Below are 17,679 nucleotides of genomic sequence, written 5' to 3' on the forward strand. Positions count from 1 at the left end.
GAAGAGTGACACAAGGGGCAATTATGCAAATAAATACAAAAAAAGTATGGACTGTCATAAGCAACAACACATGCTTGGGCTTGAGTCTCAGAAATGCACCTACAGTGCTCATTTCAGCAGCACATATACTAAAATTAGAAATGCACCTACTAGCTGTATATTGTCATAGGCAAGTCAGCTCTTAGATGCTGTTTCATCTGCCAATGGGGATCCTGAGGGCAGTAGTACCAACCTCGAGTGGTTGTGAAGCATCCGTGACGTAATTCTTAGCACAGGCCCTGGCCTGCAGCGAGCCCTACTGTATTTCTAAGTAGTCCTTCCACTGTGTCTTGTGGGTCTGGGAACCATGAGAACCACTCTGGACCCTCTTTCATTATGTATCCCTACTGTAGGAGCTCAGATCAGACACTCCCAAAAGGCCTGCAGGGTCTTTTGCTGGTAGGAAAGACATCAGCAGGGAAGGCCACAGCCCTGATGCTGAAAATGGAATTTTTGGCTGCCAACTAGAAGGGATAGGAACCATTCCTGTCTCCCCAGCTGCTGTCTGCAGGGTGGCAGGGGTATTAGCCTGCAATGTTAACCACTTAAGAATAGATTTTCTGGCTCCTCTGGTGAGAGTGGAGCCCACACAGTGCACAGAGCTGCTTCAATGGGGCCTGCAAGAGCTTTGTCCCCTTGGGGTCACTCAGCTCTGCCATACTTGAGTCCAGAGCATCACACACCATGGACAAACCCCAGCCTCCACAAAGGATGTCTTTGCCCACATTTTTTTATCTAGCTTTCTACCATCCACCCACCAATCCTCCCATCCTCCCATGGACCCATCCATTCTTTCACCCAACCATCTAACCATCTTCCGAATGACAGGCTTGCTTTTCAACCCAAACCTTGCTGCCAGTCACCAAGGAAAGAACATATCATCAAAAGCAAGACCTGAGATCAAGTTCTCCACCATATTGCCTCTCTCTGATCTCGTCGCACTATCTCTATTCTTCCAGGGGGACAACCTTGCTCACACTCCCTGTCCCCACTGCTGCCCCCCAGGCTTGGTCCTAACCGTCTCATCTCTTCCTGGTCACTGATCTGGAATCACTGGAACAGGGAGAGAGGGCAGGGGGCCCATGGTACTGAGTGTCCCCCCTCCAACTCCATAACAGGAGGAACCAAGCAGATGCACGAGGCTCTACACATAGGTCTGCTTTCCCATCTGACTTTATTTCACTTTTTTTTCTATAAAATTCATCCATAATTTCACAATTTAACAAAAAGTTTAAAATCCAGGACAGAAACAATCCTGTAACTTATTACAAACACGGTTCTCCTTATTCCTTTTATCCAGGAGTTGGTCTCGGGCTGATGAGTGTCCTAGTTCCTAGTGAGACACATTCTTTGTAAAAACCCTTATGGGTAAGAAAGGTATTCGATACCTTTTGCTTTCAGGCGTTGGTTTACATTTTGTTCAGGAGATAGCAAAACACAGGGATTTGCACTGGGGGCAGGGGGCTTAACACTAAACACGTGGCAATCACAAAGTGCTGGCCCCTTCCTATGGAAGCGTCCCCAGAGCCCTAGTGGGCCCAGCTGCCGGGCAGCTGGGGGTGGGGAAGGGGAGCAGCTGGGAATGCTGCCATCGGGGCCCTGGCTGCCTGGCACGTCCATCAGGTTGTCACAGGCCAGCACTGGGCCCAGAGCAGCTCCAGAGGACAGCACTGGAGGCCTTCTGGCCAGAGGAGGTAACTGAAAAACGGGCCGGTACTTCCTAAGGCCCTGGAAACAGCACAAAGGGTGGGCCCAGAAGCCTTTCTCCAGCTGCCTCCAGGGAGAGCCCGGCTCCAGAGCAGGCCGCTGCCTGTGTTGCTGTGTGGAGCCTGATGCCCTTTCCAGGAGGTCCTCGTGAAGGAGAAAGGCCTGTGCTCTTGACTGGCTGGGCTCCGCATGTGACGCCCGGCAGCCTCTGTGCAGAGAGGGCCGGGCAGCTGCTGCCTTCTGGAGCAGCCTGTGTCAGGCCAGTTCCTTCCGTCCAATGTCTTGGAGATTTTCCAAAGAAAGGTGCCCATTTTGGAGTATTGCTGGCCTGGAGTACTGGTGACAGCACAGGGCCTGTCACACAGGCCTGACCTTTTCCTAATACCTCAAGGCAGCGGGGTAAGGAGAGAATCCCAATGGTGGCAAGGAGACATGGTGGTTTCCTCTGAAAATTCTCGGGCCTTCCCCAAGAGCTGTAGGGAGGCTGGAGTTCAGGGAAGCGTTGGAGGAGGGGCTCCCCAGAGAGTGACAGACAGAATCAGAACACGGACATGAGAGTCGGGGACCACAGGGAAGGGGAGCATGGCGCTCCCCATGTTGGAACTCTGGAACTGGGGGGACAAGGGGCTGACTGACAGTGGGTTAGAGAGAGGAGGTGAGCCCCCTCTGGGGCTTCCACTCCTTTTTCCCCCACATGTCATTCAGGGCAAAAGTCGGGGTGGGGGCAGACGACTAGAGGAACCTTGAGTCGAGGTCTGGGGAGAACAGAGGCTGAGTAAACAGGCCTCCAGCCCCCAGGAGCCCCACCCAAAGGGGGCTGACTCCACGAGGGCATTCTGGCCCTGGAAGGTGGGCCGGAAGGGAGGAGAAACGGTCTGGCCCTTGGAGAATCTCGGGCATGCGAGGAATTGAGTCTCCGGGTTCTGGACCAGTGTGAATGGCAGAGGTGAGGGCCGGGCCCAAACCAGAGAGGCAGGCATGCCTGGGAGGGCCTGCTGCTGGCAGGGGGCCAGGCATGAGGGGCTGGCTGAGTCCTGGCACTCCTCACTCCTCGCAAAACTACACAAACTATCCCGTCTTATTTGGCAAAAGCTCATTTTTTTTTCAAAGTTCGAAGACTCGATCAACAGAAGGAAGAGGATCCTATGGAAGGAGGGAGAGGCCGAGCCCCGGGCTGCCACTCCGAGTGGCGGCCTGTAGCTGGCTGGAGCCCGGGAGGTCTGCTCCTGGAGATGGCCGCCACACTGACCAGGTGCCTGAAGACCTCCTGCTCCATCGTAGTGTTCACGGGCCCTGGGCTATGCCTTCCACGTCCCGGGAGGAGGACGAGGCGTCCTCGTACCACTGAGGGAGGATTCCTCCCTGCACCTGGAAAGGGCCAGCGGGCGCTCCGGCTCGGCCTCCAGCCCAACGACAAGACCAGTGGAGACATCTTAACCTAAAAGTCCCGCCTTACTCACCCCCCACCCCCCACGTGCACCGCTGCCACGGAAATGCACACCCGGAAACCGCTCAGGTACCTACAGTGCATACATACATATATAATAGAGAGAGAACTATACAGCACGGAGTCCCAGCACAGCGAGAGCCGACAGAGGGGCTGCGTCTGGCTCACTCGGCCGACAAGCCGAGGCCCGGCCTGGCGCAGCTGGACCCTGAGGTCCTGGGGTGCGGTGGGTGTGTCGGAACCGTTTGGGGGGGCTGGACGTGGTCTCCTGGCCGCTCAGAAAGGCCTGGGCAGTGACACTGTGCCATGAGCTCCACCACAGAGCGAGGCTCCCACCGCTGGGCACGTCTCTTCCCCTCTGGGAATGAGGCCCAGTGCTGCCTTCAACACAAGCCGCTTTCCAAGGGGGGCCCAGGTGACAGACCCTAAGTGTCGGGGAGCAGCAGTGGCACCAGCCTGACCCCCCTCGGCCCCAGGGCTCCCGGTGAGCTGGTGGGGAGGACAGGCCGGGAGCCAATGAGGAAAGTGCAGCTGGCCGTGTGGGCCGAGGACAGGGCGGTCACTAAGGCAGTGCTGCAGGCGGGAGAGTCGAGAGAGAGGAAGGCAGGCGGGGCCCGGACGTGGCCTCCCAGGACCCCGGCGACAGGGGCCGGCCACCCGGCCCAGGGTCATGTGGCCACGGCCTCCAGATAGCTCTGCAGCTTACGCACGGTGGTCTCATCCAGGGAAAAGAGGTCAAAGTCGAAGGTGGTATTGGTGACATTGAAGTGGCCAGTCTCCTCGATCAGGTTCACGATCTGGAAGGTGGTGGCAGGACCACTTCAGGGGACAGGAGGTTGAGCTGGGGTGGCCCCGCCCCCCACAGGGCCCCGAGGAGGAAGTGGCAGCTCCTAGGGCTGCAGTAAGGGGGTCCAGCAGCCCGCAGGCCTTACAGGCAGCCTGTCCCAGGGACTCCCGAGACAATCTGTTCTCAGTCAGGACCGCGAGGGGCAGGGCGGGCTGCGTCCCAGTACCTGCTGTAGCACGTTGCGCTCGCGCAGGGCCATCAGCCTCCGGTGCAGCTCAACAAGTTCGTCCGTGTAGGCCTGAGGGTGACAGATGGGCACTCAGTGGGTGGCCTCAGCCCTGTGGGACCCCACCCATGGTCCTGCCCATGTCAGCTTGGGGCTTGGGATAGAAAAGGGCCTGATACCCTGGGGCCAGCACTCTGGCACGCCTGGGCTGGCCTGTCCAGTCCTGGGGTCCCAGGGTTTCCCCCCACTCCCACCACACCTGAGCCCCCCCACCTTGTCATAGGTACCCCTCTTCAGGATCTTCTCAGGCTTGCTGCAGGACTCGGGGCTCCTCCGGCCTGAAGCCTGCAGGGTGAATCCGGGTCTGCTATCAGCTCTTACCTGTGCCCCTCCCTAGCCCCCCACAGGCTCTCTGACCCCGACCCCTGGCCATAGTTGACTGTTCAGAGCCAGCTTGGGACCCCAGGACCTGCCAGTCCTCCCTCCCCTGGCCCCCAAATCTAAGGGAAGCCCATCGTGAGGAGAAGATATACCCCTGGGATCTGGGGGTGAACCAAGCTGACCTCTGCACCCTCCACCCTCAGCCTGGGACCCCTGGAGAACCCCAGGCCTAGGCCCAGCAAAGGCCCAGCCATCAGCCCTGCCTCCAGGACGTGACAGAGACCTGACCCCCAGGAAGACCTCCTCCGCTGTGCTCACCTTGCTGTTGGGTGGGGGTGGCTTCTTCGGGGGAGGGGGTTCACGGCTGGGCAGGCAGGAGTCGGCACTGTTGTCGCTGTCACTGTCACTGAAGCTCAACCTGAACAATGACAAGGAGCCCTGTCAGGCCTCTACCAGCCAAGCCTGACCCAGACTCGCTCAACAGTGGGCGGCCCCTCCCTGTGGGCCAAGCGTGCGCCCAACAGTCTGGGCTCCCTGCTTCCCCTACACCTCAGAAAACCAACCTCATTTGGCTCTGGGCGGCCACTGCCGACTTAAAAAATGAAAGTGCCTGAGCTGCTTTCAAAGAGCAAAGCACCCAGAGGTGAAGGCACACACTCTAAGAGGCTGCGCCTCCCTGGCACGTGTCTCCTGGGGCCAGCACTCCAGGCAGGGTGCCCCAGGAAGCCTGATGGACGGGGGTCTGCTGAGTCCTGCTCCCTTCACGAGGTCCTGCAGGTGGGGCTGCCAGTAAGCTTCCCTCTGGCCAGACGGCTTCCTCAGTGACATCGGCGTCCCTGTCTGCACGGGGCCATGAACACAGTGTGTCTGGTGGTGGCTCAACCTCGAAGCTCCTGAGGGGCAGGGCCCTGAAAGGCTCCTCGACCTCTGCCTCGATTTCCTCACCAGTAAAAGGTCTCCGAGGAGTGCACTGGGGAGGGCTGGCTCACAGTGACAAACGGCGTGTTTACTCACTACGCAAGCTTCCCTGCCGGCCTGAATCGGAACGCCTCCCCTCAGGGTCATGTTTCTCTCTTATGATCTCAGTCTGGATCTCAATCTGGATAACATGGGCTAGTGCCTAGGTCCTTTTAGCTTTGTCCAGAATCTCTCGAAGCACGAGAGGGATGTAGAGAGCAAATTCCCTCTAGCCCCCCAGGCGGAGAATGGCCCTGCCCTCCTCCCTCTTCCTCTGGGGGCTGCCCTTGTGAGAGGCTCTGTCTGGGGTCCCCAGTCCCTCAGGGACATTTTGGGCTTGATCCAGTGAGGGGGAGCCTGATAACCACTCCTCCACAGCACATCGCAACGCGGTAAACCCTGCCTGCCTCCTGCACCCTCTGCCTAAACAGGCCTCACTATGAGTGCAGTGCCAGGAAACACAAGGGAGTGCGGTGGGAGCCTGAGCCTTGGGGGTCCTGTCTTTCTCCCTGCAAGGTCAAGGTGGTTCATTTCCTCAGGTAAACTTCTCCCATCATAAGCATCGGGCTCCGGAGCCCCTGCCCTCCTGGAGGCTCAGAGCTCTCTCCGCCTAACCAGCTACAGATCACTCCAGGGGGAAAGGCAGGCGGTGTCTCCTCGTTGCCCAGGCAACACTATCAAGTCAGCCAGACCCAGGCATTGCCTCACTGCCCTGTGCACCCCTCGCTTCCCCCTCTTCGCCGGGCCCACCAGGAAGCAGCTGGAGGCCATGGCAGACTGCGGGCTGCCCCAGGGAACAGACCAGGAGGAGACGGGGCTTTGCCAGCTCATCCCAAGCAGCTGCAGAGTCAACATCAGGGTCTTATTGGCCCCTTGCCTGACAATGGATGTGGCTTCCACCGGTGCCCAGGAAAGCCCCAGGCCTTCCACGTCTGCCCCTAGAAGAAGACACTCCAGGTGCTTCTGCACATTTGGTCCCTGTACCACTGTGGGAGCCCCTCAAGAAGGTGACCACGTCTATGAGCCCTCTCCGCTCCCTGTTCCTTGCGTCCAGCCCCAAGCGGGCAGGAGCCGCTGCTGGTAACCCCACCCTAGGAGACTGCCGGTACTCCCTGGGCCCCTGCCCGCCAAGTGGCCATTCCGGAGCCTCCCACATCCACTCTCAGGATGGTGAGTGGGTTTGATCCGCTATACTGGCAGACTACCACCAACAAGCCCCGGGTGCAGACCCGGGGACCAGCCCGGCTTAAAGAGCCACTGAGGCCCAGAGGCCTCAGCCTCCTGGGGAGAGGGGCTGGATCTGGGCCTACTGGGCCGCTGTGACCCCTGAGTCTGCCCCTTCTGCAGGCCTGGGGCCAAGCCTGGCGTTTGCTCTGGGCTGGAGGCTGAGAACACATAGCCATCCCGAGTGAGCTCACTCTGGGGGCCTGGGGGTGTCCCCAGGACAGTTCTCAGAGTCTGTCCTCACCCCATGCCACACACGCGGGGAAGGAGGAAAAGGTCCCCAGGCCCGAGAGCAGAAGAGCCAACCGCCCGCCCCTGCCCCGCCTCAGACCAGGACTGCCTCTCGGTCTGCTGTGCACTGCCTCTCCCCACTTCTGAGATGGTGACTGGACTTCTGTCCCTCAACATCTCACCCCTTCCTGCCAGGCAGCCCACACCTTCCAGTGTCAGAAGGAAGGATGCCACCTAAGGACCCCCCCACTTCATGAAACAGGCAACCTTGGGGCAGTGGCCCCCAGGCAGAGCGCCCTCTAGCAGGCTCGGATGCACCCCTTACCCCAAACCCAGGGACACCTTTGTCCTGGCCCCGCCTCCTTGAAGCCCCTCAACCTCAGAAGAGCCACCCGGGTCCCCCAGCCCCACTCGCCCCTCACCGGCCCGGGCACCTGGAATCCCTCCCTGCGTTCGCCTTGCCGGAGGCCTCCTCGCCTGATGAAGAGTCGTCCTCATCGGACTCCTCCGACTGCAGGTCCTCCACCATGGAGCGCAGTGGTCCTGGGAGGGCGGCAAGGAAGGGGAGGAGGGGGGGGGGTCAGGGCTCTGCCAGGGCCCTGCAGTGTGCCATCTCCTCCACCCCCAGGGCCACATGGAGCTTGACACCATGATTCCCAAAACCACCCACGCAAACCCTCCGAGGAAGTCCCTCTGCCAGGTGGGGCCTGCCTCCCATCTCTCCAAGTACTGCCCCAAGGTCGCCCCTGCCTAAGGGATCCTCTGGCTCCCCGCATCCCCTACCTTCCGGGCGCTGCTCACAGGCCTCTGGCCCCTGGCCCGAGGCAGGACCACAGGGCCCTTCCATTGCCAAAGCCAAAGGAGCAGCCCTCCTCTGCTGCAGATGCTGAGATCAGAGCCTCAGCCCGGAGCCAGGACCAGCCAGCCTTGCCAGGAGGGTGAGGAGACAGGATCCCCTGACCGGCCTGGGCCCCTACTCAGGCCTGCCCAGACCCTCAGCAACCCTCTCTGCTGCTCCCAGCCCACCGTCCTCCCCTTTCTCCAGAGGCACCCGGTTCCAGGCCCCTACAGACGGCATCTTGGTTTATATTCCTGTTACCAAGGCAACAGAGGGACACAAAGCCCTCAATTACCTTGGTCACATGATCCCGCTTCAGCAGGTTCCCCCTCCCTTCCCTGTAGATAAGAACCCTTGGAGAGAGTGTGGGCTTTGAGCACCCCATCCCCCAGGGCCCTCAGTGACTGTGTGTCTGAGTTCCAGGTCAGATACCACCCCCCCATACACTCCCCTCCCCCAGCTCTCCATAATCCTGAAAAAAGGATTCCAGGCGGGGGGGGGGAAGGACTGTTGGTCCAATCCCCCAGAAGAACCGCTTCCGGTTTGAGGGCGGGTGGTGGTGTAGGCTAAGCTGGTGGGCACATCACCCTCTCACACCCACAGCCTTCAGGCTGGGAGCACCCAGGCCCACCCTGCACCTGAGGAAGGCCCTTCTCACTCTGGGGCAGCCCTTATGCCCTCTTCTCCCAGCCCCCACCCCTCGGATTCTGCAGGGAAAAGGCAGAAATGCAGACTGCTGGGGGCCTAGGCCAGAGTGCCAGCCAGCCCCACTGCGCCCTGATCCAGGACAGCAGGGCTGGGTGGCACAGGGTTGGAGTGTGGGCAGAGGAGCTGACGCCGCCTCGGTCTGGGAGGAGCTGATGAGGAGGGTATCTGGCCACGGGTAGGGCCCGAATCAGACAGGGGTCCTTCTCTGCCAGCCCCAATGCCGGCACCTCCTCAGCACAGCCTAAAGTCCTGGTCATACAAACGGGGACGGCCCAGGGATGGGGGACAGAAGGAGCAGACTCCCCACACCTGGTGGTCAGGTGACCCATTTCTGCTTTTCTTTTTAATACAGACTGCCTGCGCTTCCCAAACCTATGGACAGGGATCTCTGAGAGCCCAGAGTGGGCAAGCAGTTGTTTACTAAAAAATGCCGAGGGTAATTCAGCCCAGGCAGGAAGCTCCTGCATCTCCCCATCACGCTAGCCCCCTCCCACCCTTCCCCCATCCGCCCCTCATCACTCTGAGCCTTCCCCCATCACTCCCTGCCCTAGGAGAAGGTGTCAGTGGGTTTTTCTGGTAGTGGCCGCGGCTGAAACTGAGGCATGGAGTGAGCCCCCAAGCAAAAGTCAATCACTTCAGGAAACTGCTCATGAACCTTTCAAATTCGATAGCAAACTCAGTATCCCACCAACCTCTGACCTGTGGGGAGAGCCAGGGGCGACTCCCATAGCAGGAAGCCACAGAAACCTTCCGTCTCTTTCCTTTTTCATCACCCACCTTGACTGTGGTTCTGAGACGGCTCGAAATCCGAATCTGAACTTGAGTCCGAGCTGGAGCTGGAGTTGGACGGGCTCGACTGGGCAGACTTCACCCCACATGGGGTGGGACAGGACAGCACGCAGGGAAGACAAGAACAATCTCAGTCCAAGGAAAAGGAGGAGGCAAGAAAGCTGCTCTGGCAGAGGCGACACACAGCCGGGTCCCCCCAGAAACTCACTCAGAAGGTCCCAGAGGCGCCAGGTCCCAAGCACCCGTGGCCCAAGGCCGACAACAGGACCGTGCACACACCCCTTCAGTCCACGGCACCCAGCCCCACGACACCACCAGTTTTCACGGGAAATGCAATGGCCTTTCTTCTCCCACTGAGGAACCTGAGCTTTCTAGCCATTCCAGGAGCTCAGATCACATCTCCATTTCCCCAGCGCCTGGGCAGGAGGACAGGGAACTGGGCTCTCCGTGAAAGGGAGGGCAGCACATCTGTGACTGCTCGTCTGTGGGCCCTGCCTTCTTCTAGTGAGAGCTGGCTGTGGTGCCTCGGGAACAGTGGAAAGGTCTGGAACAGGAAAGGCAGGTACAGAGACCCAGCTTCGCCTTCTGCCCCTTGTTTCCTCACAGCCTGTCCCAAGGCTGAGTGATGAAAAAAGCCATCTCCCTGCCACCTGCTGCTGTCACCCACCAGGTTGCCCTGAGGTGACGATGAGTGTGTATACATGTGACAAGCAGCTGAGTACACAGTGGACTACAGCCTGGCCCCACAGTACCCGGTGCAGGTCACACCCCCCTCTTCTTTCTGCAGGGTCCCCGCTCCCCAACACAGCCACCAGGGGGCAGTAAAAGCCAAAACTAAGCCACTCGAAGGTAGGATACCCGGGGCAAGATGACTGGGGGTTGCACCTCCCCAATGGACAGGAACCGGTCACTTCTGACCCCTTCGTGAGGAAGGGGCCTCTGGCCTGGCTGAAGAGAGCACTGAGCCAGAATGGGGCCATGGTGTCTGCCAACAGGCTGTTCGGGAGGTGTGTGTGGCTGAGTGGGCAACAGGCTTGTGGCATAGCACCGGCTCTGAAGGGCAGAAGGGCAAAGCCCACGGTTTAGAAAGTCTGCCTGGCCTGGAACACCCCAGTCTCCCGGGAGGCCGCCTCAGGGAGCCATGTGAAGGAATGGAGCAGCGTGAGCACTTGGGACCAGCCACCTCCCCTTGTTGAGAGGAAAGAGGGGACCAGGAGGCAGGCAAGGGGTACCCAGCAGTGTCTGCCCAGTCGTGGCACATGCCATGTGAGAGGAGACCCTGACCCTCCCAATGGTTTGTGGGCCAAGGGCAGCCCCCAGCACACAGAGGGGACCCAGGAAGGCACAAGTCTGCTCACTCAATAGACCCAGCCAGAGACTGACCCGGCCACCGGGGAACAGACTCGTCACATAGCTAAGGGGCCTCTTCTCTAGGATTTGCCATGGCCTAACCCACCTGCTCCAGGCCCTCCCAACAGACCCCTGCTGATGCCCCCCTACTCACATACCTTCAGGCTGGCAAACGTGTTCCCTTGGGAGCCGTCCCCCGGAAACCTGACCATCACCTACTGCCCACTGTGGGGGTGCTAGAGAGACCAGTGTGACCCCCACAGCCCCCAACAGGCCTTGAGCCAGGTGGCCCCTCTTGTATGAAGACCCCTGAGTTCTTATTCTGGTTCAGGGGTTCTGGTTCTGACCCTGGCTTTCTCACCAACTGGCCAAAGCCATCCCCAGTTTTAAGCTTCAGTTACCCATCTGTGAAAGCTTCCCCGGGGCCTCTGCTGAGCATGTGAGTGTGCCAGCCGCCAGCACATGCAGGTTGAGGTCCATAGTGCCTCTGACATCTGGGGCAGAGAATTCAGACCTCCTGGGCTGGGGTCATGGGTGGCAGGGTCCGTGAACCTGACAGAAAATAGCAGGGCCAGGCCAGGAGCTGGACCCAGGGTGGTGGCCGCCCAGTGTGCAGGCAGCAGGCTCGGAAAGCAGGAGCCATAAGAGGCCACTCTGGACCCTGTGCTGCCTGTGTGTTGGCGGGGAGGTGGTGGAGGGGAGCAAGTCAGTCAAGCTTTTCAGGTGCACTTGCCCCTTTTCCTTCAATACAAATCCAAGGGGTGGAATTGGTTTCAGCCAAACAGCATAGACGTTTGGATCCGAATGCCCACAAGGGGTCGCTGAGACTGCTGCCAAGGCATCTCGGTGCTCGGCCACACAGTGTCCAGAAGGAGGCCAGAGAAGAGGGGCCTAATGCTCCCAGCCTTCCTGGGCCCATGACTGAACTAGACCCCATGGGCCAAAGAGACCACAGAGAAGCAGCTGGAGGAGCTGGGGGCTCGACCCAGGGACTCAGATGAGGAGCCATGCGACCACATCTCAGGAGCAAGCAGGAGGAGGTGACTCAGGTTCCATGCCATGGCCAAAGCGGCCCAGTGGTGGCGCCACCCAGCCTCCAGGGTGGGATGGACTGACAGTCAAGAGAGGCTGGGAGGCCTGGATCTGGAAGGCTGTCTCATCTCCTCCGCCACAGACATCTGTGCCTCGCCAAGGTCCCAGGGTTGGGAAATGTCACTGAGTCACCGTCCTACAGCCCTAGAGAACCACGGGCATCCTGTTGGTGGCCTGTGTCTCACACCTGCATGGACCTCAAGTGGCTAAGTCCTGTCATTCAGCAGTTTCAAAGGCTGAGCCGTGAAGTTCTGCTGGGAAACTGCCCCGCCCCCCCGCCCCAGGCTTCCACGAGAGGTTCGAGGTGCCCAAGGCCACAGATGCCAGACACGCAGCCCACTCTGAGCAGCAGCGCCTGGGGAAGAGCCTTCCCAGTGTCCCAAGTGCTCACGACAATCACAGCCAATGCCAGCATGGACACCCAGGGCCCTGGTGGAGGCCTCCATCTCTTCCCAATGTAGGTACACCAGCCTCGGGAGCCGCAAGGCCTCACCTGGAAGCCTCTAGGGTCGAAAGAGGAAAAGGCACTTGCCCAGAGCTCAGGGCGCTGAGCAGACATGAGACAGATGACAGACTGGGGCACTGTTTAGTGCCCAAAGAACCTGCAACAGCCCAGTGGGCTACTGAGATGGCCCTGACGGCTAGGAGCCTTCCCAATAAGAGACATTCTAGGGTCTTGCCCCCCTGGGTTCCCTGGCAGACAGTGTCTCCAAGCCATGAGAAGCCCTGGGCACACAGCACCACCAACCCTGTGTGCTCCTAAGCCGGTGGGCGCAGTTACCTCTGGGCTGAATCATCGCTCCCAGTGGTGTCGCCTCCAACGGGGCACTCTGAGAAGCGACACACTCATGACATCCTTTTTGCTAACACAAGAGCTCTGGCTTTGTCTCTGGGGATCACTTTCAAAGTCCCAAGAGAGCCTGAGCAGCAATTCCACCTTTGAGAGCAAATGAGGGTTCAGAAAGAGCAAAAGGCCACTGAGTGCCAAGATGGTGCTCCAGGAGAGGGGATCGCTCAACTCATTCACTCATCCAGCCAGGCACCTGGTCGCTGACCACCAATGCCAAACACAGCCCTGAGAGATGACAGCACCACCCGCGGCCCCAGCGAGTGTGGCCACCCAGGCCACTGGCTCCTTTGTGGCTCAGGCTGTCTCTGATGGTGATCTTCAGCGTGCCACCTGGAAATGCCACCGCAGGAGCAGCCTCTCCCAGTGACAGGACACCGCTCTTGGACAGGGGCTCTGACCCATGCTTAGAAAATAAACCTTGCTGATGACGGATTCCTGTGTATGGACTGTGTGTGCAGGAGCGAATGGCTGGACGGCGTGGTGAGGTCACAGACCCCACCAGCCATTGGGGAACGGAGCCGGGCAAGGCTCAGTGGCCAGGATGAATCTTCCAGACCAGGACAGCTGGATGAGGACACGCAGGGGTTTCCCACTGGCGGAGGGAGCCAGGGAAGGGGTAAGACATGATCGCCCACCCCGGCCACCAAGACCGTGGCCCTTACAAGGGGCTCCCACGGAGAAGTGCTTGGCCCAGGCACCAGATTACCGTGCTTTACCAGAACCAGCCTTCCCTAAGCACCACCTCCAGGGTGCTCACAAGGCAGGTTTTATCACACCCGACAGAAGGGGAAACTGAGGCTTGGCAAGGTACGTGGGTGTGCCTAACGCTTCCAGGATCAAGTGGGAGACCAGGGCCCGGGTCCCAGCCTTCCCAACAGGTTTCCCACGGCTCAGAGCCGGGACACAGGACAAGGACAGGGGTAGCGGGTGGATGGGTTGGGGCAGGCACCTCACCTCAGTCTTGAAGGAGGCCTCATCCTCTGAGTTGGACTCCTCCACCTCCAGGGGCTTTTTGATCTCCCGGGGCTCGCTCTCGGCCTTGATCTTCTCCCCTTTGGTGCTGCCCTTGTCCTTGGCCGGCTTTTTATCTGAGAATGAGGAAGACGAGGTGCGGGGCGAGGTGCTGGGGGCGCTCCTGGACCCCTTGGAGCTGCTCTTCTTCTGCTTTTTGGCGCTGGGCTTCGGTGAGTCAGCGGCGGCCGGCCGCTTGCTGGAAGACTTGGGCGGGGGCGGCGGCGGGGGGCCACCTTTGGGGGACAGACTCTCCAGTTTGGTCTCCTTCAAGGCCATCTTGGGCTCTTTGAACGCAGCCTTGGGTGGCGGGGCCTTCTCCTCCTTGGGTGGCCGGCCCTCGCCCAGCTTCCGGGCAGCATCCTTGGCACTCCGGGCTTGCTCACGCTCTGGCTCCTTGGAGGCCCCCTTGCTCTCAGAGTCCTTACGCGGCCGCTCCCGGTGCTCCTTGGCCGCCTTGTGGGCCTTGCAGGCCTTGCCGCTCTCCCTGCTGGCGTCCTGAAATGCCGGGAGGGAAGGAAGAGAGACACAGTCAAACGGCATCTCGGGGTCGCCCTGCTCCGCCTCCCCCGACCCCTACAAAGTATAATCCACCTGATTCAGACTCAGCTAGAGAAAATCTTCCAAAAAGCGAAAAAGTAAGGCAGCAGGTGAGAGTTTTAAATGGAGCTGTCCCTTTAAACTACTAGGAAGTGTCAGCAGGTCCCGGGCGACTGCAGGCTAAGACTCCCCTCTGAATTGAACTGACATTCCCTGAGGGATTCAAGAAGAGCACACGGTGAGTCAGACAGAGAAAGGCAGCCACACAGACCCGCTCCCACTCCGACACCTCGCAGCTCCCCGCTGGGGGGCGCTAGCGGGGGGCCCCCCTCTCTGTCCCCACCACAGAGCCTGCGTGCCTCCTGCCTGGCGCCCCCACCCCGCCTGCCTGGCCCAGCTCTGGCTCCAGTGCACAGCCAGGCACAGCGCCATGTGACCCCATGGCTAGCACCGAGTGCCCGCTGGGTTCCCAGGTGCTGTGCAGGACCAACAGCTCCTAGTCCTCTAGGAATCCAAGCTGCCCGGGCAGCTTTTCTACAACACGTACAGTTCCTGGGAAATGCAGAGGCATGAGGGCGGGTCAGGCAGGTTGTGCAGCTCCAGCTGGGGTCAGCGGCAGCGAGCGACCCTGCTCCGGGCTGCTGGGAAGGCCAGGCCGGGTGCCACCAACCCCGTGTGCCTGTGCTTCCGCTCAACAAGGGCAAGACCACCTACCTCACCGGTGACGGTGCAGGGCCTGGCCGACAGCAAGCGCTCAATCAAGGGGGCTGCAGCCACCCCCACACAGCCAGCACACCGTGAGGGTGGGAGCCCCGTCTGGCACCTTGTTTGCCTTCTCCCTACCAATACCCCTTCATTACCACACACATCCAGGCGAGCTTGACAGGTGCCCGCTGCTGCCAGCTGCTTAGGGCTCCTTCCCGATTCGGTCAGCCAGGTGCCCGGCTGGGCCCAGAGGCCCTCAGATCAAAGCTCACCAGAATACCCACAGCAGCCCGACCCCGAGGGTGGCCCGCACTACCTGAGGCAGCCACACTTTGCCAGCTCACCCCAAGTGCCGAGGGGATGGGTAAGCCAGCTAAATACCTAACAGAGAGGCCTCTGCTTCCTCCCAGCCCAGCTGAGGACCCAATGACAGAACTCCCCAGTAAAGAGCCGCAGGAACAGACAGCACAGTCTCGACAACCTCGGATCTACTCTGCGGCCATCTTGCAAATCCACAACCCACAGCATGGCCAAAGGGTCAGGGACAGCCTGCATGGCCTTAGGCTCCTGCCACCTCCCTGGAGAAATGACTCTCCGTCATCAGGGAAGTGGGAAGGGGTACTCACACCACAAGCCCCCAGGTGACCATCTAACGGGGCATCCCCTTCAGGGCTAGCACACGGAATGGGGCCAGTCTCGGGGTTCTCTGCTCCCCAGCAAGCTGCTCCCCCGAGGGAGGCAGGAAGCAGGAACCCCACATGCAATTCCAGCCTCTTCTCACAGTGTCAGGGAACCCGCCTGGGCTGAAAGAGCTGGTCCCAGCCCCAAGGGGCAGGGCGAGAGCACACCTGGCGGACATATCCACCAAAGGCCTCGGCGCAGCTCCTGCCGTGCCCCCCAGCCCTGGGGTCGGCAGAGCCCCCACTGCCGCCCAGGGCCACCTGGAAAACAGGGGCCTTCCGAGCAGCAGTTCTTCACCCCGGGAGTCTGTCTGCACGTGGCTCTCTGCAGTCCCACACTAAGTTCTGCGTGTCATGTGTATGTTCCCAGGGGCGAGGGCCCCTTGCAGTCATATTCCCAAAGCCATCAATGACACGAAAATGGCTAAGAACCAAGTTCTTGAGAAAGGTCACCCAGGACAACTGGCTGACGTCGGACAGGGGAAGCTACAGGGACACGTCCAGGGCTGTCGTGGGGCCTGAACCGAAGGAAACAGCATCCGCAGAGTATGAGCCTTCGGAGGTCAGGCTCCTCTTTCAGGAGCCTCCAACTCCTGTCTGCCATGCTACCCTCTGAGGAGCCCTGAGGTGAAGACAGACCACCAGGGACCAACCCCCCTAGGGCAACAAGAGCCAGACCTTCCAGTGGCCCCCAAGCTGGGGATCCTGTATGACCCACCCCGTCCCTCCCAGCCCTCTCTGCCTGGAGCCACGTGGTCTGGCTATCACTCTTCGGGTCCAGGCAGTGGAGAACCAATCTGGGGCGGGGGAGGGATGGGGACACAGCCAGCGCCCAAAGGAAGGTCCTCAGCTGGAGGAAGAGGCTGGCGCGCAGGCCCTGACTTCCTAGAAGAGCAGAGTGAGACTGGCAGCCTAGAAGCCAGGACTACGTAACAGACAGAGGGGGTTTCCTGGAAAGCCACCAGTAGAGAAGAACCTGCTGTGCGCTGCCTGAGAAACATACGCAGGCACCTTCTAAGCCACACTGCCCAGGTAGATGGAGAGAGACGCTGGGACAGGGTGGGGTGGAGACCAAGGACCCTGCCTATAGGCCTCTGGGCCTGACAGATACACCCATCTGGCCCCGGGACTCCCCTGGGGGGGGGTCGCAAAAACACTCTGGTGAGAGATGCCAGGAGCAACCCCACCGGCCACTGGAGTGTCCTTGCCACCTGGAGGGCATCTCTTCATAGGGTTTTGGGTGACTTGCAAGTGACATGTACAGAAGAAATGACAATTCCTACCCTTCCTATTTTGCACAGACTTCTGGAAAACTGTGAGTGGCTGAGAGAGAAGCTGCCAAGATCTCTAGCAAGAATGTCTCTTCCATTTGACCTCCATGAGGCTCAGGAAAGATGGGCCTGGGAGGCTGGCGTGGGGAAGACCCCCCAGAGCTGTATTCCAGACTTAAGACTCTGGCCTCATATGTCTTCAGGGCTCAAGTCAGACGAATCTGAGGATTTCCGAGACTAACTGGCCTTGTGGAAAGTGCCAGAAAGAGCTTGCCTGGGTGATATGGCTCTCCTGCAGCATTGCTAATGAGTAAGGCTGTAAGATGGCCTGAGAGCTCAGCCTGTCCTACCTGGGGTGCCCCAGGCCCACAATATCCAGCAGGTGAGTGAAGCAAGAAAAATGCAAAGATGAGAAGCAGATAAACTTGTGAGGTCGGTGACGCGAAGACAAGCAGCTGTCCTGAGAGCCAGATGGAGCCCGGCCTCCGGAACACAGAGCTATGTAGGTGGTGGCAGGGGAACGACGTGCACACTTAGGAGATTATGTGCACATTGTGACACTATCAGAAGGGCCTTGGTGGCCACTCCAGGGTGGTTCACAGAGAATGCTCTCAAGAAGGCAGAGAGCCATCTGCCTGACGGGTCTGAGAAAAGACGATAAAATGTTTCTTCTTGGGGAAATCAGCTTGCTCACCACAGGCTTCCACCTGGCCATTCCCCCAAGTAAGCTTTCTCTGCCAGGAGCTGCTACCAGAGAAAAAAGCCAAGCCTGGAACAGCCCAGGCAGGAAGCACCCAGCCCTGGTAGACAGGGTGTCCTGGCTGAGCTGGGGGGGCCTGAGAAGGG

The 17,679-nt window shown here is 59.8% G+C and overlaps 1 protein-coding gene across 5 annotated transcripts in view; it reads right to left on the minus strand.

The window, feature by feature from the left end:
* Nucleotides 1–1,194: 1,194 nt before the first annotated feature.
* MLLT1 (MLLT1 super elongation complex subunit) overlaps nucleotides 1,195–17,679 on the minus strand; it is a 64,563-nt gene continuing 48,078 nt past the window's right edge. For 2 of the 5 annotated variants that reach the window (XM_074337675.1, XM_074337671.1), the window contains 7 exons: nucleotides 13,581–14,135; nucleotides 9,323–9,410; nucleotides 7,422–7,542; nucleotides 4,906–5,005; nucleotides 4,480–4,551; nucleotides 4,207–4,278; nucleotides 1,195–3,990 (listed from right to left, as the gene is read on the minus strand). In XM_074337675.1, the coding sequence (XP_074193776.1) occupies nucleotides 3,862–3,990; nucleotides 4,207–4,278; nucleotides 4,480–4,551; nucleotides 4,906–5,005; nucleotides 7,422–7,542; nucleotides 9,323–9,410; nucleotides 13,581–14,135 (1,137 nt within the window). In that variant the 3' untranslated portion in view covers nucleotides 1,195–3,861. The remainder of the gene's footprint in view (nucleotides 3,991–4,206; nucleotides 4,279–4,479; nucleotides 4,552–4,905; nucleotides 5,006–7,421; nucleotides 7,543–9,322; nucleotides 9,411–13,580; nucleotides 14,136–17,679) is intronic. The other 3 variants (XM_074337672.1, XM_074337673.1, XM_074337674.1) reach the window with 3 other exon arrangements.

Source organism: Rhinolophus sinicus, linkage group LG07 (genome assembly GCF_036562045.2).
Source record: "Rhinolophus sinicus isolate RSC01 linkage group LG07, ASM3656204v1, whole genome shotgun sequence".
Taxonomy (NCBI): domain Eukaryota; kingdom Metazoa; phylum Chordata; class Mammalia; order Chiroptera; family Rhinolophidae; genus Rhinolophus; species Rhinolophus sinicus.